Source organism: Betta splendens, chromosome 9 (assembly GCF_900634795.4).
Source record: "Betta splendens chromosome 9, fBetSpl5.4, whole genome shotgun sequence".
NCBI classification, from domain to species: Eukaryota; Metazoa; Chordata; class Actinopteri; order Anabantiformes; family Osphronemidae; genus Betta; species Betta splendens.
The window spans coordinates 21,737,408-21,762,028 of NC_040889.2; the positions used below are offsets into that span (position 1 = coordinate 21,737,408).

General features: G+C 45.3%; 2 protein-coding genes across 2 annotated transcripts; both read right to left on the reverse strand.

The window, feature by feature from the left end:
- Window positions 1-10,082: 10,082 nt before the first annotated feature.
- LOC114862168 (eosinophil peroxidase-like) lies at window positions 10,083-14,950 on the reverse strand. Its single transcript, XM_029162236.3, has 15 exons — window positions 14,862-14,950; window positions 14,660-14,728; window positions 14,475-14,562; window positions 14,219-14,394; window positions 14,000-14,123; window positions 13,700-13,829; window positions 13,394-13,594; window positions 12,957-13,302; window positions 12,716-12,876; window positions 12,370-12,628; window positions 12,112-12,282; window positions 11,795-12,032; window positions 11,505-11,698; window positions 11,300-11,407; window positions 10,083-11,181 (listed from the first exon to the last, which is right to left on the reverse strand). Exons 2-15 carry the CDS (start codon window positions 14,724-14,726, stop codon window positions 10,751-10,753), a joined length of 2,694 nt encoding a protein of 897 aa, XP_029018069.1. The 5' UTR covers window positions 14,727-14,728; window positions 14,862-14,950; the 3' UTR covers window positions 10,083-10,750.
- A 3,375-nt stretch (window positions 14,951-18,325) lies between these two features.
- On the reverse strand, window positions 18,326-23,099 carry LOC114862170 (eosinophil peroxidase-like). Its single transcript, XM_029162239.3, has 15 exons — window positions 23,011-23,099; window positions 22,828-22,896; window positions 22,643-22,730; window positions 22,387-22,562; window positions 22,168-22,291; window positions 21,868-21,997; window positions 21,562-21,762; window positions 21,125-21,470; window positions 20,879-21,039; window positions 20,541-20,799; window positions 20,280-20,450; window positions 19,972-20,209; window positions 19,698-19,891; window positions 19,493-19,600; window positions 18,326-19,368 (listed from the first exon to the last, which is right to left on the reverse strand). The coding sequence occupies exons 2-15, from the start codon at window positions 22,892-22,894 to the stop codon at window positions 18,938-18,940; spliced, it is 2,694 nt and encodes an 897-aa protein (XP_029018072.1). The 5' UTR covers window positions 22,895-22,896; window positions 23,011-23,099; the 3' UTR covers window positions 18,326-18,937.
- Window positions 23,100-24,621: the final 1,522 nt, after the last annotated feature.

The following is a 24,621-nucleotide window of genomic DNA, read 5'->3' on the forward strand; positions in this document are numbered from 1 at the left end:
GTGTTGTTGTGAAATTTTCTTCTTCAAAAGTAGTGTGCAAAGTTACATGGAAACATCATATGATAAAGGCAATAATCCAAGTAACATAAAATGAAGTATAACACAGCATGGGTACAATTGATGTCTTGTAACAATGTGCTTCTTCCTGTATGTGCTTCTTCCATTATACACCATCCAACCAGTCCCCTGGTTGGATGGTGTATAATGTTCCTGTCGCCTGTTTTCACCTGTTGGGAAATCTGAATTGTGGGGAAAAAAGTGTTTAGGCGGCACTGCTGCCATCAGGCCCAAACCAGACTCCATGGCTACAGGTGGAACCATTTGCTGCCAGAGTCTGAGTTCCTGTGAGGTAGAAAATGTTTAAAGCACAGGGAGATGAGGAAGGAGAGGGTAGAGAGAGTTGGAGAGGAAACGAGGATCAGGAGAAGGAGGGATTGTCGGGCAGCGACCTTCGCAGCAGCGTCTTCAGCTGCATGTCGGCAGAAACAAAGTTGTCTCTGAGGGTGTGAGTGGGACGGTTAAAACAGCATTAGCTGTAGGTGGCAGGACAGCGTCCAGCAAAGCAGCAGCATCAGCGTGTGTGTTTCCAGCAGAGATGGGATCAGTGCCCCCAGTGTGTGCAGGGCACTTACATACAGCAATTGCAGCTGGTAACAGAATTGCGTCGAGCAGATCAGCAACCTTATCATGATGCAAGATAGGTTTGCCATCAGATTTCAAAAACTTTCTGTGTTTCCACAGAGCACCAAAGTCATGTCTAACGCCAAAAGCGTATCTGGAGTCTGTGTTGATGGTAACAGACTCTCCTTCTGCTAGTTTACTAGCTTCAGTCAACACGATCAACTCTGCAGCCTGAGCAGAGTAGTGTCTTAGCAAAGCGCCAGACTTCAAGACGGCCTCCTGATAGTAACGTTCAGCATGTTGAGCAAGGTGGTGTTTCATTTAAGCCATCGAGCTGTGGAAAGATGTGATCTATTCCAAAAGAATCAAAGACACAGAATGAGGACAAAAGAACAGAAGTCGTACAACCTGATTTCTCATCCACTGTTCGAGTGAAAGGTCGCGTAGGGTCAGATCAGGGAGACCCAAAGTAGGAGCCTGAGGTCAGTGAATGTTGTTCAGCCTCAGACGTCCACGTGAGACAAGAAGTGGGCGATGAAGACGTCTGCATCAGAACCCTGAGTGGGGCCTCAAAGACAGTAAAGTTACAAACGAAAGTCCTACAATAAGAACAAAGACCTAGAAAAGACATAAGCTTTTTATACGAGCACGGTTTAGACAGGTTTCAAATTGCTTTAACTCTGTTGGGTGAGATGGATTTGCCATCAGTTGTAATTACAATGACCCAGAAAATAACCTTTGTCTGAACAAACTGTAATTTAGACAGGCTCTTTGTGGCCTGTAGCATCCAATGTTTCAGTAGCTTAGTGGTGACTGCAGTAATGCTGTCTATGGCTTCCTTTAAGAGGGTGTTGTTGTTTACATGGTCTGTGGTCAGATTTAGGTGTGATGACCACTGGTTCACATCCTCTGATCAAACCTACATCATATCTGTGTGTGAGCCACAGGGAAGCAGTGGCTTCCTGTAAGGCTGAGTGTTGGGTCAGAGCGTCCTCTGAAATGAAAATAAAAACATGTAGTGTGTGTCATTAGAATGCAGAGGTACCCAGTTCACTGTTTGCTGCACAATACGGGCAGAATAAAAAAACTTATAAAGTATGCAAAGTAGGTGAATACGTCACATGGGGTCGGAAGTCGTTCACCAGTCTCCACCCCGTTGACATCTGTTCACGAAAGGACCCACGTCCTGCATCTGTCTCCATCATGTTTTCACAGAGGGACGTGTGGAACTGTAGAATAAACATCAAAAATCTTTTTGTTCATTAGTAAATAAAATCGCAAGCGCAGACCTGTGTTCATCCCAAAAGAGGGAAGTTGAGGTCAGTTTGTTAGTGTGTGTGTGTGTGTGTGTGTGTGTGTGTGTGTGTGTGTGTGTGTGTGTGTGTGTGTGTGTGTGTGTGTGTGTGTGTGTGTGTGTGTGTGTGTGTGAAATCATAACTCTTCAAATTTATCATCAGGACCAGAAGACACATGTGCTGTACAGGACAGGTCAGATGCATCTCTGGAGGTCGTATCACATGGAAACAAGCTGTGATGCAGCCTGTGTGAGGGCCTCAGTTACAGCCCCCCCTCAGCAGCCAATGATAAGAGCACAGCTGAGCTGAAGTTAACACCAACAGAAGAGGGATTATTTAGAATGTCTGTAGATGTAACCTGCACTCCGTGTGGAGTGGAAATTAATCAAATACTTAAACTACACATGAGATCTCTTCCTAAGAATTTAACTGGGCCTAAGTTTGAAAGCAAAATTCATTCTTAATGTGTCTTGCTGTCAGATGTTGCACAAGACAGTGAAACAGTAAGTTTTTAATAGTCTGGTACGTACAGTGATTATTATTACTTCTCTCTAAAGTTGTCTTCCCTTTAATAGTCATTATTGGGTCTGTTTCAGTCGGTTTCAGTCTTCCTATAGTCTGGTTTTGTTTTTGTTTTTCTTGTTTTTTTTCTACAGTCTGGCCAGACGAACCTATAGTGTGCACAAATCTTTTTAGAAACACGGAGGAATTGAAATAGTTTAAACCCATCAGACTGTAAAGTCATGCAGCAGTTGTCATTTAGCTGTTTGTCATCATTTTAATATCACTCTGTGGGATTTTGTTTTGAGCAAAAAGCGATTCTTCATTGCAAGCAGATAAGCATGAACATGAATTTGAGCGTGTATCAGCTGTAAGCGTGTTTCTTCATTGCGTGCGTGGAAATGTGTATTTGTGTGTTTGCGGTACTGTACAGATGACTATATCTGGTGTTTAAGGGCTATCATCTCAGGGTGTCCGATCAGAACAACAATCTCTGTACAGGTGAGTCGAGGTAGAGGCAGAGACAGATCCAGATTGGGAAAAACTTTATCTTCATGAGGATCAGCAACACAGACTTTGAGTATATATGCATATGGGTGTGTGGTTTTCCTACAGCAGAAACAAATACTAAGTATTAAGAAATTATCAATAAACAATTAAAGTACAAGACATGACTGAAGCCTGTTAATAACATATATGAAAGATATACAACATGACTTATAGAAGCTCTATTACACGGACACATTGAGAACAAGCAACAGGCTTAGCGGTCGCAGCACCAAAAGCTAGGCTACATGGCTAACGGTCAGTGTTCTAAACGTCACAAAATAATATACTAATACCCGCCATAGATAACTGAAACAAACAGCAACACAATAACTATCCAGTATAAACGACATTAGTTACTTTATTAGACGCACACTGCTAAATACTCAGAAATGTCCGTGCAATGCAAATGCGTCTTTCAAAACAAGTCTCCGCTGACACAAGGAACACAGCTCTAGAGCGCCACCTACTGGCCAAAAACAAGAACCAACAGTACGAAACTAAAGTTAAACTACAATCTTTTGTACAGGTACCGTCTTGTACGTCACGTGAAAAGGAACCGTCACCTTCCTCCTTCCCCAACCATCAGTCTGATGTGAGCACCAGTGGGTGAAGCCTGACGTAGATGGGACAGTTGTTCCTCGATGACAGACCTTTCCTGGATCCTCAGATGCAGCTCTTTTGGGCCGATCACGTCTGAAGCCTCTCCTGTTGTTTCAACCAGTGTCTGTGTCAGAGCACGTCTTCTCACTCTGCTGTTGCTCTGTCCTTGTTTTCCTTTGCTGATTGTCATAAGCAGGTGTCTGTCAGACACACACGCTTGTAGTAGCTGGTTCATCTGATGAGCCCAGAACGTGATGCTGCAGACGTTGTGGAGTCAGTGAGGCGTCCATGCTGTGGTCTGTGTCCTCCAGCTGCTGTGGTGTCAGAGCTTCCACCCTGTTCTGGTTGTTGATCAGACGCTTCTTCTCCTTCGGTTCTTCTGCTGATGGTGGGAAAGGAGTCCAGATCCGGATTTACCCTCATCGCGCTCAGTTCTGCATTAGAATAGAGAGCAGAAACAGTGGGAGCATTTGATCTTGACATGATATGTGTGTGTGTGGTGTGTGTGTGTGAGTGCAAACAATTCTTCCCCAGAGTTGTTATCTCCTTTCTTTCTGTTACTCTCATCTCTCTTTTGTTTCTTTTAGGGCTTTAGTTTTGATAGTTTTGCTTTTTCAAATCTCATCTTTTGTATCTAATTTTTCTTTTAAAGGTGCATATGTCTTTTACACACGTGATTCTCCTTTTGAACCCAGAACCAGTTTCCCACTCATGGAAACATGAAACGCACTAATAACCATATTTACTTTTACTTTTGTAATGCTGCAGTCTGGTGGTGGAGACTTAGATCGCCTCGAACCCATCTTTCAGAGTCCCGGTGGTTTCCTGCCTTAGACTGTTTTGTGTTCCGGCCGGAACCTTTTTTCGAAATTTCTCTTCCACGGACGTCTCCGTAGAAAGGGAACCGCTCAGATCAGCGACAGAGTTCTCGGAAGTGCTCCCTCACCGTCAGGCCCCTCTAAGACCCGGGACCCTAGTATCTCAAAAACACGTCCCCCTGCAAACGCGCTCCGTCTGTCAGAAGTCATCTTTTATTTCCTTGTCCACACCCTTTGGACTGCGCTCAGATCTGCACACTGGTCTGTATCCTCAGTACAGACGAAAGCTCGGTTCCACGAGCCAACCCTTAGCAACCACCGTCTCGGCCACCAGGGCAGACTTTGACCTAATTAATTTTACCCGAATATTAAATTTTAAAATTATATTTTTTTTTCCCTAATATTATTTTATTATATTTTGGATGTTTTCAGCCAAATAGTCGTTTTAGAAATATTATCATCTCTAGTCCTAATTATGTTTTCTTTTGTTGTTGTATGTTTTAGTCTAGTAGGGGATGTTTTAGAATTAATTGTTATTTGCCTTACTTTCCCTAAACCAAATGATCAGAGCCAAGTAAACTCGAATACGTGTTTCCAATTTCAAACCCGTTTTTTTTTCTCTAAGTCACAACAAAACGGAATCTCTCTCACCGGGCCGAGTAGAGGTTGAATTTTGAGTTCGTTGGATCTCGTCAGAGGCGATCCAGACGGGTGAGCAGTCCTCCCACTCAGAACAGCTGTAGAGGTTTGGAGGCTGAGCGAACCTAGTCCTCAGGACTATCGTCCCTGGTCACGCCGTCCAGACGACCTGCAGCGGATACTGTTCGTAGACGCCAATTTCTGTGGTGGAAATTTCCCATAAAGAAGCAGATGAGAGAGTGGTCCTTTTGTGCGATTTATTGAAATAATAAAGAAAATAAAAATAATGGGCAAAGCAAATAAAAAGCATGGATATTGATCGTGCACATCAACAAACCAAAAACCAGCTGGGGAGATCAGGATGGATGGGTGGATGGATATTTACTTGTTTTTGGCTTTATAGTATTTTCCCATTAATTTAGCTAAATTGTGGTGTTTTAGCAGTTAAACTAAATGTCGAGCAGAAAAAAACTAAGTGCTTTTGAAGTTTTCTGAGCTCAACCAAGTATTTTTTATATATTTCATATTATATGTTCTTAAAGTGAATACTGAAACAAGAAAGTTCAATTCAATTCAATTTTATTTATATAGCGCCAAATCACAACAAAGTTATTTCAAGGCACTTTACAAAGTAAGGTTTAAAACCTCACACAACTAAACCCAACAAATCCCACATACAGCAAGCATTTAATTTGACAGCAACAGTGGAGAGGAAAAACTCCCTCTCTAACGAGGAAGAAACCTCCAGCAGAACCAGACTGGATGTGGGCGGCCATCTGCCTCGACCGGTTGGGGTGAGAGGATAGAGAGATAGAAAAGCACAGCAACAGCAACAAGCAACAACAGAGCACAGGCAGGATGGTTGGACCAGGGACTGGATGCAGGCAGGATGGTTGGATCCGCAGCTGCCCATCACAGACACCAAACTTTGAGTCCAATGATACCTGTAGGTGAGGACAGAGAGGGAGAAAGAGTGGGGGGGGGGGGGGGGTTTAAGTCCCCCAGCAGTCTATGTCTATTGCAGCTTAACTAAGAGATGGTTCCTGTGACTAACAATAATTGCCAGTGACCTGAACCATCTCTAACTATAAGCTTTATCAAAAAGGAAGGTTTTAAGCCTAATCTTAAAGGTGGAGAGTGTGTCAGCTTCTCGAACCTGAAGAGGGATCTGGTTCCAGAGGAGAGGAGCTTGGTAGCTAAAAGCTCTGCCCCCTGTTCTACATTTAAACACTCTAGGAACCACAAGTAGCCCAGCGCTCTGAGAACGAAGTGTTCTGCTGGGAGCATAAGGAACTATAAGGTCTCTCTCATATTTTTAGGCCCAACAATAAGAAAGTGCTTTTTTATATTTCATTAGACTGTCCTTCCATGCAATGCAGTTTACATTTATTTTGTTGGAACGCCACTGTCTTTCTAGTTGTCTAGTCCTTTGCTTTAGGCTGCGGATGTCTGAGTTATACCACGGAGCTGATTCACTGTCTTCTTCTTCAGAGGAGCCACTGTGTCTAACATTGTACGTAGAGAAGCTGCAGCATCATCTACAAGACAGTCAACCTGTTCATAAGGATTAAGGTGACTGTTCTCTGTGTATCTGCAAGACATTGAGGCAAAAGTTGATGGAATCATCTGCTTGAATCTGGCAACAGCATTGTCAGATAAACATCTGCTATAGTAACATTTCTTTCCAGCTGTTATAGGGTCAGTTGTGCTAAAAACAGTCGAGCCCAGTCCCAGTCCAGTCGAGCCCAGTCCAGGTTCCCGTCCAGTCGAGCCCAGTCCAGGTTCCCGCCCAGTCGAGCCCAGTCCAGGTTCCAGCCCATTCGAGCCCAGTCCAGGTTCCCGCCCAGTCGAGCCCAGTCCAGGTTCCAGCCCATTCAAGCCCAGTCCAGGTTCCAGTCCCGTCGAGTCTAGTTCAGGTTCCCGTCCCGTCGAGTCTAGTCCAGGTTCCCGTCCAGTCGAACCCAGTCCACGTTCCAGCCCAGTCGAGTCACGTCCAGGACCCAGTTCAGTCGAGTCCTGTCCCAGTACAGTCGAGTCCTGTCCCAGTCCAGTCCAGTCCTGTCCCAGTCCAGTCCAGTCACGCTCCTGTCCCAGTCCAGTCCAGTCACGCTCCTGTCCCAGTTCAGTTCAGTCACGCGCAGGTCTTGTCCCAGTCAGAGGACACCACCTGTCGAACGGGTGCTATGCACACCCGATCAGGCCCGACGTCTGCTCCGTCGAGCTCGGCGGTTGCAAGCAGCCAAGCCAGCTCCAGAGTAGACGCCGTCTCAGTCGCTGCCGGCTCCAGTGAGGAGCCTGAGAGCAGCGCAGCCGGCTCCAGTGAGGAGTCTGAGAGCAGCGCCGCCGGCTCCAGTGAGGAGTCTGAGAGCAGCGCCGCCGGCTCCAGTGAGGAGTCTGAGAGCAGCGCCGCCGGCTCCAGTGAGGAGTCTGAGAGCAGCGCCGCCGGCTCCAGTGAGGAGTCTGAGAGCAGCGCCGCCGGCTCTAGTGAGGAGTCTGAGAGCAGCGCCGCCGGCTCTAGTGAGGAGCCTGAGAACACCGCCGCCGGCTCTAGTGAGCAGCCTGGGAGCAGCGCCGCCAGCTCTAGTGAGGAGCCTAAGGGCAGCGCCGCCGGCCCCTGTGGGGAGCCTGAGAGCAGCGCCGCCGGCTCCCGTGGGGAGCCTGAGAGCACTAGAGGCTCTAGTAAGGACGCCGCTCCTGTTCTTGTCGGCCATCTTGAGGCCGTTCCTGTTCCTGTCGGCCATGTAGAGGTCGTTCCTGTTCCTGTCGGCCATGTAGAGGTCGTTCCAGTCCCTGTCCCAGTCCCTGTCGGCCATGTTGCGGCCGTTCCAGTTCCTGTCGGCCATGTTGAGGCCGTTCCTGTTCCTGTCGGCCATGTAGAGGTCGTTCCTGTTCCTGTCGGCCATGTAGAGGTCGTTCCAGTCCCTGTCCCAGTCCCTGTTGGCCATGTTGCGGCCGTTCCAGTTCCTGTCCCAGTCCCTGTCGGCCATGTTGTGGCCGTTCCAGTTCCTGTCCCAGTCCCTGTCGGCCATGTTGCGGCCGTTCCAGTTCCTGTCCCAGTCCCTGTCGGCCATGTTGCGGCCGTTCCAGTTCCTGTCCCAGTCCCTGTCGGCCATGTTGCGGCCGTTCCAGTTCCTGTCCCAGTCCCTGTCGGCCATGTTGCGGCCGTTCCAGTTCCTGTCCCAGTCCCTGTCGGCCATGTTGCGGCCGTTCCAGTTCCTGTCCCTGTTCCTGTCGGCCATGTTGCGGCCGTTCCAGTTCCTGTCCCTGTTCCTGTTGGCCATGTTGCGGCCGTTCCAGTTCCTGTCCCTGTTCCTGTCGGCCATGTTGCGGCCGTTCCAGTTCCTGTCCCTGTTCCTGTCGGCCATGTTGCGGCCGTTCCAGTTCCTGTCCCTGTTCCTGTCGGCCATGTTGCGGCCGTTCCAGTCCCTGTTCCTGTCGGCCATGTTTCGGCCGTTCCAGCCCCTGTTCCTGTCGGCCATGTTGCGGCCATTCCAGTCCCTGTTCCTGTTCCTGTCGGCCATGTTGCTGCCGTTCCTGTCAGTCTCGGAGTGGCAGTCCCACTCGCGCAGGTCGCGCCAGCCGCGGTCCCGGTGGACCTCCATGAGGAGGTTGCGCCAGCCGCAGTCCCGGTGGACCTCCAGGAGGAGGTCGCGCCAGCTGCAGCCCCGGCGTACCTCCAGGAGGAGGTCGCGCCAGCCGCAGCCCCGGCGTACCTCCAGGAGGAGGTCGCGCCAGCCGCAGCCCCGGCGGACCTCCAGGAGGGGGTCGCGCCCGTCGTAGTTCCTGCCGACCTCCAGGAGGGGGTCGTTCCCGTCGCGGCTCCGGCCGCACCTGCAGCCGGCACCTGTGCCCCCCTGCCTCAGCGGCGGCCTGGCAGGATCTCGCCGCGTCTCCACCCGCCTTAAGAGGGAGCAGCGAGACGTCTTTGTTGTTCATGCGTCGTGGACTTTGTTCTTGTCTTGTGGACATTCATGTTGGTTTTTCTTGATTATGGGACTTTTTTTTCGGGTAGGTCCTCTGGTCTGTCGTGTACGGGCGTGCGTTTTGTTTTGATGGGGGTTCCCGTTTTTCCCTCCCCCAGTCCGCCCTCCGCCCGCCCTGTCGGTGTTCCATGCGGGTTGTTTTTGGTTCTTGCCCTCCGCCGGTCCTCCCTCCGCCCGCCCTGCTCGTTTTTTTTTCTTTGGTTGTCTGGAATCCGCCCTTGGGAGGGGGGTACTGTCACGATCTGGGTTTTGTTTCTTGTTGTTTCCTGTTTTATTTTGTAATACTTCCTGTTCAGTTGTCACGTCCCGGTGTTAGATCCGCCTTTATGTTGAAAGGACTTCCTGCTCACCACATCACAGCTGTTCCCTGTCAGTACCGGTCCGCATTATCCACACCTGCACTTCATCTGCTATTAGTTCACTTTGTATTTAACCACCACCTGTGTCCTTAGTTCCCCGCCAGATCGTTGTTTGTGTGTTTCCTGTCATAATCCGGTTTGTTGATCCTGCCCTACCGTGTTTCGTGAACCCTGTCTTGACTGCTGATTTTGAGCCTGCCTGATCCCTGCCTGTTCTTGTCTGCCCTGCTTTTCTGTTCTGCCTGTTGCCGACCTTGCCTGCCTGACCACGATCTGACGCTCGACGATTCTGGTATTGTAACCCCCTCTCGTGTATGAACCTTGCCTGTTCCTGACGCTGCCTCTGCCTAACCCGGAATAAACCACCCTTTGATCACCGTCAACCTGTGTTTTGCTGTGCCTTTGGGTCCTCATCCAAGCGTCCCTGACAAGGCTCCACTCTGAGTTGTCAAGCAGTGGGGGGACTAAACAACATGGCCATGTTACTAGAGAGCAGAGGGGCTCCGTTCAACGTGGGATGGACGCCGTCTCTTCTAATCAGCCCAGGTTTTCCCCAAAAAGTGCTCCAATTAGCCACAAAGCCCACATCGTTTGCAGGACACCACCTAGACAACCAGCGGTGGAGCGATGACAGCCGGCTATACATGTCATCGCTGGTCACATTGGGGAGGGGTCCATAGAAAACTAAGTGTAGCACATACAGTAATTACAGCCTAATGATATCATCAGCTTTATTAAAAACATACACAAAAAACAGTAATTATCTTAATAGGAAAATTGGGTAAGAAAAATGGCATTGCTAAGTAGACAACAGAGCGTAACTGACCTAGCATTGATTAAAAACTTCAAAGAATATACCAGAATGGTGTTATAAATCAAATATTCACTTACAGTACAAAGCTCAGCAGCTTAAAAATTACATTTTCTAAAGATGATCATTTTAGTGTGCCAAGAAAATAGTAGCTTGAAACCGGTGAAAACGCATACGTTGTATAGTAAAACGATCACTCCTAAAGATAAAAAGAATATTACAAATTTCAAGGTTAGTCAGACTTTATGTAGTTTTTACAATAATTATTTATTTGTGGTTATGTGGCGTATTCCACACTTTATCTATGAATTTTTGTGAAGAACGTGTGCTTCATTCAGTATTAAACAATGTGTTGAAAGCAAGAGTTGTTTCAAACATGATTTATTTCATTGCATTTCACATTGTCAGCTGTCTCTTTTTTCCCCTCTACTTGTTCTTCTCCCTCTCTCAACTTTCTAAAGGTGTCCTCAACCTCAGAGCTGTAGCTACAACTATGTTATTGTAAATGTCTTTTTTCTAGGTTTGGCCAAAGTTGTAAACCTGACTCAACTGAAGCTGTATCATGGGCAGTTTTCTACTCAATGAACAGCAGCTCTCCCGACAAGGTGCTGTCTCTGGTCAAACCGCTGGCCCCCTCGTTGGCCACCAGCCACACCTGGTCTCCCCTCTCCAGCCTAATGTACACATTGCCAGAAGCACTGATGTAGCCGTTCTGCTGGCTGGTGTATGAGTGCAGTATGGACCTGCCATTGCGGTACAGATCCATGTTGCCGTTGTTCCTGTTGATTGTACAGTGGAACTCAAACTCATAAACACCTGGGACGCTACAGGTAAACCGACCAGTGGAGGTGGAATAACTCTTCTGCCCATTGTAGATGACATTATTGAAGTTAATGGGTGCGCCATTCCTAGGTGTAGAAGAGCCCAGTTGCACAGAGAAAGCAACTTTTCCCACAGGGCCAGGTGGTCCAGCGGGGCCTGCTGGTCCAGATAGACCTCTGGGTCCTGTGTGACATGGATATCACACACAGAATATATAATTAATACTGGTATGACTAAAGAACCATTTTACTTTGATACTTTTATTTTATCACCTTCAATACTTATGGTTAAGTTGATTTACCTTGTGGTCCTGATGATCCCTTTGGTCCCTGTGGTCCTGGTGGTCCCTGTGGTCCTGAAGGTCCCTGTGGTCCTGGGGGTCCTGGTGGCCCTGGCGGTCCTCGATTGTCTTTTAAATGAAAAAGGAAAAACATCAATGTCCAAAGCACAAGTTATTCACTGTCAGTTAAATGAAGTCAGAGAAGGTTTGACAAACACCAACACACCTTGCCATGGACTGAGGTCAACTGCAGGAATATCTGAACATTTGGTGTAACCAGATCCTCGAGGCCTGTACAGGTAGGCATTCTGGGGAAGCTCAGTGATGCCAGTGTTGTCACAGATGAAGCGGGAAAATGAGACATGACGCAACGATTCCTTCTGTGCCTCAGTGAAGACTCCAGAATTCTCCCACCAGAACCTGAAATTGGGTAGATTGGTAATGTTTGTAAAATATAGAACTAATATAGAACTAATACCTGTCTTCTCACACTTTTCAGTGTCTGTTATATTTTACCTGTCTCCTTGGCGGAGCCTCTGAAACTGGGTAGCAATCAGGCAGCCAAACAGTGGTCCCACTTTTGCTCCAGGTAAAAATGGCTCAGATGCTCCTGCCACCCACACATCAATGTTATTAGGTGTGCCATAGAGAGCCAAAAACTTTTTGGCCAGAGTTCGGTTCTTCATCACTTCAGCCAAGTCTGATTCACTTTGAGGTTCTGACAGTCCACAGAACTTGCGAAATGCGTTGTAGCCTACAACAGAACACTGAGGTTTAAAGATCCAATCAGAGTATTTCAGGCAAAATGTATATGCAAATAGAAAAATAAATACCAGGGTTTCCATGGTCTCGTGCCCTCTGCATGTTGAGAGAGGCCAGGTCCTGGGCCAGATTAGCGGTGAATTCAAACAGCTTGTCCCTCACCTCTTCTGTCATCATGTTACCCTGTTGGTTCAGCTTGGCCGGCCTACCTATCAGCCCTCTCAGAATAGGGTCCACACCACCTAAGGAACAAAAACAGTTCTGTTTAATCAACTGCATGTGTGCTGGCTTTAGTGAAGACTTAGACAATATAACACATTGGCTATGACCTTCGTATACGACTTTCCATGGTTGAAAGAAGGTCAGGTGGAGTAAGGGAGATGGGAATTTAGGATGCTCCTGGTACTGCTTGTTGAGCCGAAACACAGTAGACTGAAGGATCAGGTGACCAAATCGGAATGCAGCTGTGGCAAACACGTTGGCGATGCTGGGATTCACGGTTTCATCGTAACCAGGGTAGTTGGACAGTAGCTTGGCAATCAGATCTGGCCCAACAATGAGGGGCAAGTAGTCCCTGTAGGTAATAATCTGAGAGACAAAAAGGAATTACAGTCACATGCAGCTTCCTAAATGATTGCGAGAAAGCTCCTCATGTAATTCACCCATTCCTCTCACCTGGAAGTATGCTCCCATGATCTTACGCGCCTCATGGTACAGTCTGTCACCGTCCCAGTGTGGATTGAGTTTGGCCAGAGCACGAGCCAGACGATTGTGTTCACGCAACATGAGGGTGTGGATTGAGGTCAGAGCGATGTTCTCACTGGAGCGAATGTCACCTAAAAAGTCACAAATTGCGGGGAAATATGTTATAAAGTGCTTAGTAGCTCATAAGCGACAATGTTTGGCTGCCACTCACCAGCCACAAAGCATTGCACCTCCTTAGGAGGTCTAGACGTAGGATCTCGGTTGACACAGAGGTTTACGCTTGAGTTGACAAAAGGCAGGAGCTCACGACCGTTGTCAGTGTAGTCTGTGTTAACTCTTAAAAGGCCCCGATCTGAGGTGAGGTTGCGCAGGTAGAGAGCTGTACTGTCATCTGAACCGTAAATCTGACTAGCATCAATGGCGGCGGTCAGGGCGTTCAGCTGCTCACGGGGAGCCACTGTACCATAGGTGCGAGCAGACCCACAAGTGGCTGCTGAGCGGGTGAAGGGAAAGCACCGCAGTGACTCTGAGGTGTAACGAGGGTCTGTGGATGGGACCTGTGTGGATCACAACAAGCAGTTAGCACTGAGTGGGCTACTATATGTTTGTGCTTTAGGTGGATTCTTGCTTTATTGTACTAATACTGACCTTTATGGGGAAACAGGGCTCTACTTGATCACAGTTTTGGTCACAGGTTTTAGAGTCGCCGTATATGGCGACTGTAGGTGAGGTAGGAGTCAGGGTCAGGTCATGGTCTGTCCACTGGCCGAAGAATGTCAGCAAGTGAGAGTAGTATGAGTCGCTCTCAATTACGTTAGCTTTCACAATACGGTTGGACACCTCCCTCACCTGAAGACAGCACAGAGATTATTCATACACTGGGAAAACATTTCTCCTACGATTCTACAAGCATCACACCATGGTGTGGGCACCAAATATACAGAAGAATGTTACCAGAGGAAGTACGTGATTGTTGATTGGCTTCTGAGCGGTCCATCCTCTGGGCAGAGAGATCTGGTCCTCATACTGAGCTGGGACAAAGCGGTTGAAGGGTGTGTTGGAGGCGCCCCAGCGGCTGTTTTGTCTATTTATTTCAGAAATCAATTATTAGAAAGTGAAGAAAAACATAGATGTATTTACAATGCAATGTTTTAGTTTATTGTATAGCTTGTTAAAAAGTAAACTGTGCCGTCATCAACACACACAGGTTATTCACAGTCTATTCATGTGAAATAAAACCATCCATAATTTCACCTGTTGTTGCAGACATTGCTTGCAGTGCGAAACTTGTTAGTTCCAGTGCAGCTTACGGGACGAGTCTGAATGGTGCAGCCTGTCGCGTCAGAAATGCTTTGCAATGTGCTGGCATCCAGGAAATCTAAGGGAAAACAAGCACAACACAGACCTCAGCTACAGACAATGTGCAAACAGACTATCTTCAGGTAAGGGTCAGAGGATGCTGACTGGTCTCACCTGTTTCGTTGATGGAGCGTTTATGACGCGCTTGCAGAGACGTCTTGATCAGTTTTACAGTCTGTTCCATGTAATCAGCAGCACGCACAGCATTACGGGTCTGGCCACGAGGCTGGTACAACAGCCGCCTGATATCTGATCCCCTGGCAGCATTCCTCTTCGCACGGTCAACATACCTGTGACAAATGTACAGGTCAGTTTTATATTGTTAGTTTTACAATGATACTACAGCTGTTGAACAGGTTTAGATGCTCACTGTCTTCTGGAGAAAAGGTAAGCACTGTCCACAACAGTCTTGGCTTCGGCCACAGCCTTTTCAATTTCAGCGCTGCTCACATGATATTCTGGGCAAAAGAAATACATATTTATTTTTTATTCATTTTATTATTTACTTTACCTACTAGTGTCTAAAGAGGTTTAGAAAATCAAGGCAGCACTCACCAGCAAACACCTGGCATTGCAAGCACAGGTAAAGACCTGCAGCCAGCAGACACAGAACAAGCTTCATGTCTGCAAGAAAAAGAAAAGTCATATGATAAAACAATTATATTAAAATAATTACATTTCGTACAATACATTAAATAAGGTATCACTAGCACAAGGAAACTATTGTGTGACAATAAATTGTATATGTAAAACAAACCTGTGGAAATGATGAAGGTCGTGCTCTCCAATTCCCTGCAGCATCCAACTCTAAGTTGCTGTCAAAAGACAATGGCTTGTTGGTGCGTACGATTTTTATACATGCTGAATAAATTGTCACGTGACATGCTTATTGTTTAGGCATTCAGACAACAAACAATTATCTTTTTCCTTGTTCCTTTCTTGTAAAGAGCAATCAAGGTATTCAAGGTGACGCTGAGTGTCTGGTATGCTTCTCACGTTTTTATTTGTCTAGAGCAAGAAAAATATTTTTGCCCTGTCCTACTCTCACCTGTGCGTGTTACTGTACTGACACGAATCTCTTCGCTTTCAATATTGTCGATAACGTCACCTTTTGATTCAATGACAGTGCTCGATGATGTGTTGTGAAAACATACAGTATTTCTCACATGCTTTCATTGTAGCTTTTTTATTCTAACTCTAAGTTAGTTTCTGTTTGAAACTAGCCCTTGTTTTACAAAGGCAGTTATTATTATAGCATAAAATTAATGTGCTGTATTCTCCAAAATGTTCATAGTCACCCGGTGAAAGGGCAATCACTGATGTATCTACAGTAAATAGGTGCAAAATGATAGAAATCTCTGTAAGCTAAATGAAAGATGGCAGCGCTGTGGCAGATACCTTGTTTGTTTGTTTTTTTTTAAAAAGCCCCATCCGACTGTTCCCGGTTTAATTCACACCCATAGAAGGAATGCTTCCTCATACTGTGGCCTCACACGTGACCTAATTTCATTTTATTAAAATTTAAGTCTCACTAATCATTGACCCATACCTTGCCCAACCCTTACAACACAGAGGAGGGAGCTACTGTGCAAGTGAAGATGCTGCACGTGCTTCACATGTAGTCAGTAGTTTTACACAATTAAATGCTGTTTAGTTGTACTTTCGTCATTGAAATGGAAAAAAATGTTTTTCCTTATTCTATGCAGTTGTCATATGATCTGTGACTTATGTTCTGCAATTTATATTTTATTTTTTCGTCTTCCATCTGTTTTATGTATTTGACATTTCACCTACTGTAGATTCTTCAATGGTTGTCTCTGCCTGATAGACTCTGGACTCTAGCCCCCAAACCCAAGGCCGGGGAGTTGTGTCTCTCTGTCTGTTGAGACTCCTTCCTCTCTGATAGTCAGACGCCAGTGATGCAGGTGTGAGAATGTAAATATCTCTACACACAAGGCGATGAGATGATGCGTGCAGTCTGATAGGGCTAATCCGACTGGGCTACACAGACATTCCACCATAGTCAGACAGAGGGGTTAAAAGGCAGAAGCAATTTGAGGATCGTGGGCTCTTTGCATTACACCTTCGTGGTGTATGCACTGATTTCGCCAGCTGGTTTTTAGTTTGTTGATGTGCACGATCAACATCCATGTTTTTGATTTGCTTTGCCCACTATTTTTATTTTCCTTTTGTCTTTAAAATAAATCATACATAAGACAACGCTCTCATCTGCTTCTTTATGGTAAATTTCCACCACACGAACGGGATTCGATGCAGGTCTGTGCCTCAGCCTGTTTCAGTTCCTGCGTCTCAGTCAGCATCAGTTCCGGTGTCTCAGTCAGCATCAGTTCCTCCGTCTCAGTCAGCATCAGTTCCTGCGTCTCAGTCAGCATCAGTTCCTGCGTCTCAGTCAGCATCAGTTCCTGCGTCTCAGTCAGCATCTGTTCCTGTGTCTCAGTCAGCATCAGTCCCTGTCTTGATCTTAATGCAGACATCATGTCACGCTCAGGCTCCAGTTCAGCCACGTCACGCTCAGGCTCCAGTTCAGTCACGTCACGCTCAAGCTCCACCCTCGTCCCAGCCATGTGGCACAACTCGCCGGTCAAGCTCAGTTCTAGCCCAGTCAGGCCCGGTCTGCCCCGTCGAGCTCAGCGGCCGCATGCAGCCCTGCCGACTACAGAAAGGAGGCCGCACGCAGCCCTGCATGTATTTGACATTTCACCTATTGTAGATTTTTCAATGGTTGTCTCTGCCCGATATACTCTGGACTCTAGTTCCCAAACCCAAGGCCGGGGAGTTGTGTGTCTCTATCTAATGAGACTTAGGTCTCATTCTTCTCTGATAGTCAGACGCCAGTGATGCAGGTGTGAGAATGTAAACATCTCCACACACACGGCGACAGGGATGAGATGGTGCATGCAATCTAATTTGGCTCCACAGACATTTCAACGTAGTCGAACAGAGGGGTTAAAAGGCAAAAACGACTTGAAGATTAAGGTTCTTTGCATCAAACCTTTGTGGTGTATGCACTGATTTCATCAGCTGGATTTTGGTTTGTTTATGTGCATGATCAACATCCATGTTTTTAATTTGCTTTCCTCATTGTTTTTTTTTTTCCTTTATTTTTATAATAAATCACACAAAAGACAACTCTCTCATCTGCCTTTTTATGGGAAATTTTCACTACCGTCATTTGCATGCTAGAAATAAATAATAATAATCAAGAGAAACATTTCTTAAAGGTTAAGTAAAAGTTTTATAAAAAAGTTAAAGTACAATATTCTGTCTGAAATCAGGGTTCAATCAGCACTTAACATATTGAAAACACAACAGACTTGGATCTAAATCCCAACAAAATGTTTAACAGAACTAAACTATAATGGTTTTTGTAGGTTTGGTGTTGGATGATTTTTTTGTCATCAATTACATTTTATATCTTTTTAAAGTGAATTTTAAAAGCTTGGAATTTTGAGTCCTGTTAAAAACACTTAAGGTTTCTGCTGCCTCAGGAGTATTGTGTAAAATCTGTAAATATATTCTACCGAAGTTCAGAGTAGAATGTGAAACATTTTATATTAATACTGTCCTTAACTGTAAGTGTTACACATAGGTTATCGTACAATTCCAAAGAGCAATTTTTTAAATTGGTGAAATGAATGGCTTCATCTAGTAGTTAGAGACCACCATCAAGACAACGGGAAACCTTTCAAGAAACTCTGTATAAAAGTGTTTTATGTAACTCTGAGTGTTGCGGATGGCTGCCAAGATTCAAAGCTCCAATTGATCTTGAATTAATTTTACTAATGTAAACCCAGAAACCCCACTCAAACAGGGTCAACCCAGGAATTGAACCCAGCCCCTTCTCATGGCAAGGCAACAGTGCTACCCACTGCACCACCGTGCCGCCTGACCTTGGAATATCGCTTTCATGTAGAAAGGAAGATATTTTTGCTGAATAATAATGGTTTTCAACTGTAAATTAAAACATAAATCTGCACAATCTGTAATTTAAACGACATATTACAATTAATTTTAGTAGTGCTTTTAAGTGCTTTTGCAGTTTTGTGTAAGCTCAACCAAGTATTTGTTAATATATTTCATATTATATCTTCTTATAGTGATTACTGAAACAAGAAAATGCAGCACATACAATAATTTCAGCCTGTGTTGTGTTATTCTTTGACATGGAGGAGTTACTTTACTCACTACTTACAAATCATAGTAAATATATCATCAGCTTTATTAAAGACATACACAAAATACAATAATGATCTTAATAGAAAAATTTGGTAAGAAAAATGGCATTGCTTACTAGACAGCAGAGCTATGTTTAATTATGACCTAGCACTGATTAAAATCTTCAAAGAATATAACAGAATGGTGTTAGAAAATCAAATTTTCACTCACAGTACAAAGCTCAGCAGCTTAAAAATTTCATTTTCTAATCATGAATAATTTAGTGTGTCAAGAAATTAGTAGCTAAAAACAGGTGAAAACACATACGTGGTATCGTAAAATGATTACTTCTAAAGATAAAAAGAATATTACAAATTTAAAGTTTAGTTAGTTTTTACAATAATTACTTACTTGTAGTTATGTGGCGTATTTCACACTTTATCTATGAATTTCTGTTTGTGAGTTTGTGAAAAACATGTGCTTCATTCAGTATTAAACAATGTGTTTTCCTGTTAAGTTAATGCAAGAGTTGTTTCAAACATGATTTATTTCCATGCATTTCAGGTTATCAGCTGTAACGTATTGTAAATGTCTTTTTTCTAAGTTTGGCCAAAGTTGTAAACCTGACTCAACTGAAGCCGTATCGTGGGCAGTTTTCTACTCAATGAACAGCAGCTCTCCTGACAAGGTGCTGTCTCTGGTCAAACCGCTGGCCCCCTCGTTGGCCACCAGCCACACCTGGTCTCCCCTCTCCAGCCTAATGTACACATTGCCAGAAGCACTGATGTAGCCGTTCTGCTGGCTGGTGTATGAGTGCAGTATGGACCTGCCATTGCGGTACAGATCCATGTTGCCGTTGTTCCTGTTGATTGTACAGTGGAACTCAAACTCATAAACACCTGGGACGCTACAGGTAAACCGACCAGTGGAGGTGGAATAACTCTTCTGCCCATTGTAGATGACATTATTGAAGTTAATGGGTGCGCCATTCCTAGGTGTAGAAGAGCCCAGTTGCACAGAGAAAGCAACTTTTCCCACAGGGCCAGGAGGTCCAGCGGGGCCTGCTGGTCCAGATAGACCTCTGGGTCCTGTGTGACATGGATATCACACACAGAATATATAATTAATACTGGTATGACTAAAAAACCATTTTATTTTTATACTTTTATTTTATCACCTTCAATACTTATGGTTAAGAGTGGCAGGATTTACCTTGTGGTCCTGATGGTCCCTTTGGTCCCTGTGGTCCTGGTGGTCCCTGTGGTCCTGAAGGTCCCTGTGGTCCTGGGGGTCCTGGTGGCCCTGGCGGTCCTCGATTGTCTTTTAAATGAAAAAGGAAAAACATCAATGTCCAAAGCACAAGTTATTCACTGTCAGTTAAATTAAGTCAGAGAAGGTTTGACAAACACCAACACACCTTGCCATGGACTGAGGTCAACTGCAGGAATATCTGAACATTTGGCGTAACCAGATCCTCGAGGCCTGTACAGGTAGGCATTCTGGGGAAGCTCAGTGATGCCAGTGTTGTCACAGATGAAGCGGGAAAATGAGACATGACGCAACGATTCCTTCTGTGCCTCAGTGAAGACTCCAGTATTCTCCCACCAGAACCTGAAATTGGGTAGATTGGTAATGTTTGTAAGATATAGAACTAACAGCTGTCTTTTCACACTTTTCAGTCTATATTGTACCTGTCTCCCTGGCGGAGCCTCTGAAACTGGGTAGCAATCAGGCAGCCAAACAGTGGTCCCACTTTTGCTCCAGGTAAAAATGGCTCAGATGCTCCTGCCACCCACACATCAATGTTATTAGGTGTGCCATAGAGAGCCAAAAACTTTTTGGCCAGAGTTCGGTTCTTCATCACTTCAGCCAAGTCTGATTCACTTTGAGGTTCTGACAGTCCACAGAACTTGCGAAATGCGTTGTAGCCTACAACAGAACACAAGGTCAAATCAGAGTATTTCAGGCAAAATGTATATGCAAATAGAAAAATAAATACCAGGGATTCCATGGTCTCGTCCCCTCTGCATGTTGAGAGAGGCCAGGTCCTGGGCCAGATTAGCGGTGAATTCAAACAGCTTGTCTCTCACCTCTTCTGTCATCATGTTACCCTGTTGGTTCAGCTTGGCCGGCCTACCTATCATCCCTCTCAGAATAGGGTCTACACCACCTGAGGAAAAAAACATACAGTTCTATTTAATCAACTGCATGTGTGCTGGTTTTAGTAAAGACTTAGACAATATAACACATTGGCTGTGACCTTCGTATACGACTCTCCATGGTTGAAAGAAGGTCAGGTGGAGTAAGGGAGATGGGAATTTAGGATGCTCCTGGTACTGCTCATTGAGCCGAAACACAGAAGACTGAAGGATCAGGTGACCAAATCGGAATGCAGCTGTGGCAAACACGCTGGCGATGCTGGGATTCACGGTTTTATCGTAACCAGGGTAGTTGGATAGTAGCTTGGCAATCAGATCTGGCCCAACAATGAGGGGCAAGTAGTCCCTGTAGGTGATAATCTGAGAGACAAAAAGGAATCAGACACATTTCTAAATGATTGCAAGAAAGCTCCTCATGTAATTCACCCATTCCTCTCACCTGGAAGTATGCTCCCATGATCTTACGCGCCTCATGGTACAGTCTGTCACCGTCCCAGTGTGGATTGAGTTTGGCCAGAGCACGAGCCAGACGATTGTGTTCACGCAACATGAGGGTGTGGATTGAGGTCAGAGCGATGTTCTCACTGGAGCGAATGTCACCTAAAAAGTCACAAATTGCGGGGGAATATGTTATAAAGTGCTTAGTACTGTAGCTCATGAGCGACAATGTTTGGCTGCCACTCACCAGCCACAAAGCATTGCACCTCCTTAGGAGGTCTAGAGTTAGGATCTCGGTTGACACAGAGGTTTACGCTTGAGTTGACAAAAGGCAGGAGCTCACGACCGTTGTCAGTGTAGTCTGTGTTAACTCTTAAAAGGCCCCGATCTGAGGTGAGGTTGCGCAGGTAGAGAGCTGTGCTGTCATCTGAACCGTAAATCTGACTAGAATCAATGGCGGCGGTCAGGGCGTTCAGCTGCTCGCGGGGAGCCACTGTACCATAGGTGCGAGCAGACCCACAAGTGGCTGCTGAGCGGGTGAAGGGAAAGCACCGCAGTGACTCTGAGGTGTAACGAGGGTCTGTGGATGGGACCTGTGTGGATCACAACAAGCAGTTAGCACTGAGTGGGCTACCATATGTTGGTGCTTTAGGTGGATTCTTGCTTTATTGTACTGATACTGACCTTTATGGGGAAACAGGGCTCTACTTGATCACAGTTTTGGTCACAGGTTTGAGAGTCGCTGTATATGGCGACTGTAGGTGAGGTAGGAGTCAGGGTCAGGTCATGGTCTGTCCACTGGCCGAAGAATGTCAGCAAGTGAGAGTAGTATGAGTCGCTCTCAATTACGTTAGCTTTCACAATACGGTTGGACACCTCCCTCACCTGAAGACAGCACAGAGATTATTCATACACTGGGAAAACATTTCTCCTACGATTCTACAAGCATCACACCATGGTGTGGGCACCAAATATACAGAAGAATGTTACCAGAGGAAGTACGTGATTGTTGATTGGCTTCTGAGCGGTCCATCCTCTGGGCAGAGAGATCTGGTCCTCATACTGAGCTGGGACAAAGCGGTTGAAGGGTGTGTTGGAGGCGCCCCAGCGGCTGTTTTGTCTATTTGTTTCAGAAATCAATTATTAGAAAGTGAAGAAAAACATAGATGTATTTACAATGCAATGTTTTAGTTTATTGTATAGCTTGTTAAAAAGTAAACTGTGCCGTCATCAACACACACAGGTTATTCACAGTCTATTCATGTGAAATAAAACCATCCATAATTTCACCTGTTGTTGCAGACATTGCTTGCAGTGCGAAACTTGTTAGTTCCAGTGCAGCTTAGGGGACGAGTCTGAATGGTGCAGCCTGTCGCGTTAGAAATGCTCTGCAATGTGCTGGCATCCAGGAAATCTAAGGGAAAACAAGCACAACACAGACCTCAGCTACAGACAATGTGCAAACAGACTATCTTCAGGTAAGGGTCAGAGGATGTTGAATGGTCTCACCTGTTTCGTTGATGGAGCGTTTATGACGCGCTTGCAGAGACGTCTTGATCAGTTTTACAGTCTGTTCCATGTAATCAGCAGCACGCACAGCATTACGGGTCTGGCCACGAGGCTGGTACAACAGCCGCCTGATATCTGATCCCCTGGCAGCATTCCTCTTCGCACGGTCAACATACCTGTGACAAATGTACAGGTCAGTTTCATATTATTAGTTTTAAAATGATACTACAGCTGTTGAAAAGGTTTGGATTCTCACTGTCTTCTGGAGAAAAGGTAAGCACTGTCCACAATGCTCTTGGCTTCGGCCACAGCCTTTTCAATATCAGCTCTGCTCACATGATATTCTGGGCAAAAGAAATACATATTTATTCTTTGTTCATTATATTATTTACTTTACCTACTAGTGTCTAAAGAGGTTTAGAAAATCAAGGCAGCACTCACCAGCAAACACCTGGCATTGCGAGCACAGGTAAAGACCTGCAGCCAGCAGACACAGAACAAGCTTCATTTCTGCAAGAAAAAGAAAAGTCATATGATTAAATAATTATATTAAAATAATTACATTTCATACAATACATTAAATAAGTTATCATTAGCATATACAGCAACATATGTAAAACAAACCTGTGGAAAAGATGAAGGTCGTGTTCTCCAATTCCCTGCAGCATCCAACTCTAAGCTGCTGTCAGAAGACAATGGCTTGTTGCTCCACACGATTTTTATACATGCTGAATAAATTGTCACGTGACATGTTTATTTTTTAGGAATTCAGACAATGAACAATTATATTTTTCCTTTCTGTTTTGTTCCTTTCTTATAAATAGCAATCAAGATATTAAGGTGACCCTGAATTTCTGGCATGCTTCTCACGTTTTTATTTATCTAGAGCAAGCAAATTTTTGCGCTGTCCTACTTTCATCTGTGCATGTGTGTGTTACTGTATCTGGCTTAAGCAGTAGCTTAATCAGTGTCAGATGTGACAGATGCCCCGAAGCGCTAACCAACAATGCATGTTTAAGTTTGGGTATAACAACTTAAAGTTAAATAGTGTCAACACAGCAGAGAGCGGCAACTAATTTACAGCTTTAATAATTCCAGAGGACCAGATTTATAAATAAATCCTTAAATAACACAAATAAATTAATTAAGCGAGAGAACCTTAAATAAATTTAAGGTTCTCTCGCTTAAATGGATCTAGTACAGTATATCATTTAAACAGTAACGTGTTTGTGCAACTCTATGTCCTAGACGCTATAAAAGCCTAATGTGTGACTACGGGGTCTTAAGCAAAACAATTCCATTTAATAACTGTGGTTGATAAAATTGCAGAGCCTACATTTGAAATGAATCATAAAACTTTTAATATCTTTGATAGCGTCACCTTTTGATTCGGTGACAGTGCTCGATGATGGGTTGTGAAAACATACAGTATTTCTCACATGCTTTTATTGGAGCTTTTTTTCTAATTTTAAGCAGAAAAAGTTTCTGTTTGAAACTAGCCCTTGTTTTACCGTGAAGTTGGAATGATTGTGACAAAGGCAATTACTATTATTGCATAAAATGTATTCACTGTATTCTCCAAAATGTTCATAGTCACCCGGTCAAAGGACGATCACTGATGTATCTAAAAAGGCACAAAATGAGGCAGCGCTGTGGCAGACACCTTGTTCATTTTGTCACCGATCAGCAAAAGGTGAAGGACCCAAATGCACAGCTTGCATGAACCTAGGTTTATGAAGGTTTCATCAGGCTTGTGGTCAGGGAGGCAAAAACAAGGTAAGACACAGAAAACATGACTAGAACATGATGACAAGAACAAAACACAAGGCAGATGTCCAAGACAGATTCCATAACCAAAAGGAAGCAACCGAGTCCAAACCATGACGGACGCGAAACAAGGCCCACAGATAGCGACAACATCCTCCAGGCAGAGAGCTGTCTAGGAGACTGGAGGGCCAAGGTGGCCGCCGACGAAGCAAGAAGCATCTGTCTTTGTCTTTGGTTCCAGCTTCCTGCCGGCTCTCGTCTCGTCTTCCTGACTGGTGGCCTCGCCCTCGGCGAAACCTGCCGCAGAGGTGGCGCTGCCTCCTGTGTTGTTGGCCACCTTGACGGTCCTGTTTCAGGGGCGGCTCCCCACCTGGAGGACGCCATCCTCTGCCACAAAGATGGCGCAACCTCTGCCGTCCATTACTCGGCCGAGTAATGGACTTTGTGTTGTTCACCTTTATGGATTCA

Excerpts from the sequence above, each read along its gene's own strand:
- LOC114862168 (XM_029162236.3), bottom strand. The coding sequence starts at position 14,726 with ATGAAGCTTGTTCTGTGTCTGCTGGCTGCAGGTCTTTACCTGTGCTTG. Across the intron at positions 14,563-14,659 it reads GCAATGCCAGGTGTTTGCTG|AATATCATGTGAGCAGCGCT; the intron begins GTGAGTGCTGCC and ends TCTTTTGCCCAG. Across the intron at positions 14,395-14,474 it reads TACCTTTTCTCCAGAAGACA|GTATGTTGACCGTGCGAAGA; the intron begins GTGAGCATCTAA and ends CATTTGTCACAG.
- LOC114862170 (XM_029162239.3), bottom strand. The coding sequence starts at position 22,894 with ATGAAGCTTGTTCTGTGTCTGCTGGCTGCAGGTCTTTACCTGTGCTCG. Across the intron at positions 22,731-22,827 it reads GCAATGCCAGGTGTTTGCTG|AATATCATGTGAGCAGAGCT; the intron begins GTGAGTGCTGCC and ends TCTTTTGCCCAG. Across the intron at positions 20,451-20,540 it reads ATGGAGAGTCGTATACGAAG|GTGGTGTAGACCCTATTCTG; the intron begins GTCACAGCCAAT and ends TTTTTTCCTCAG.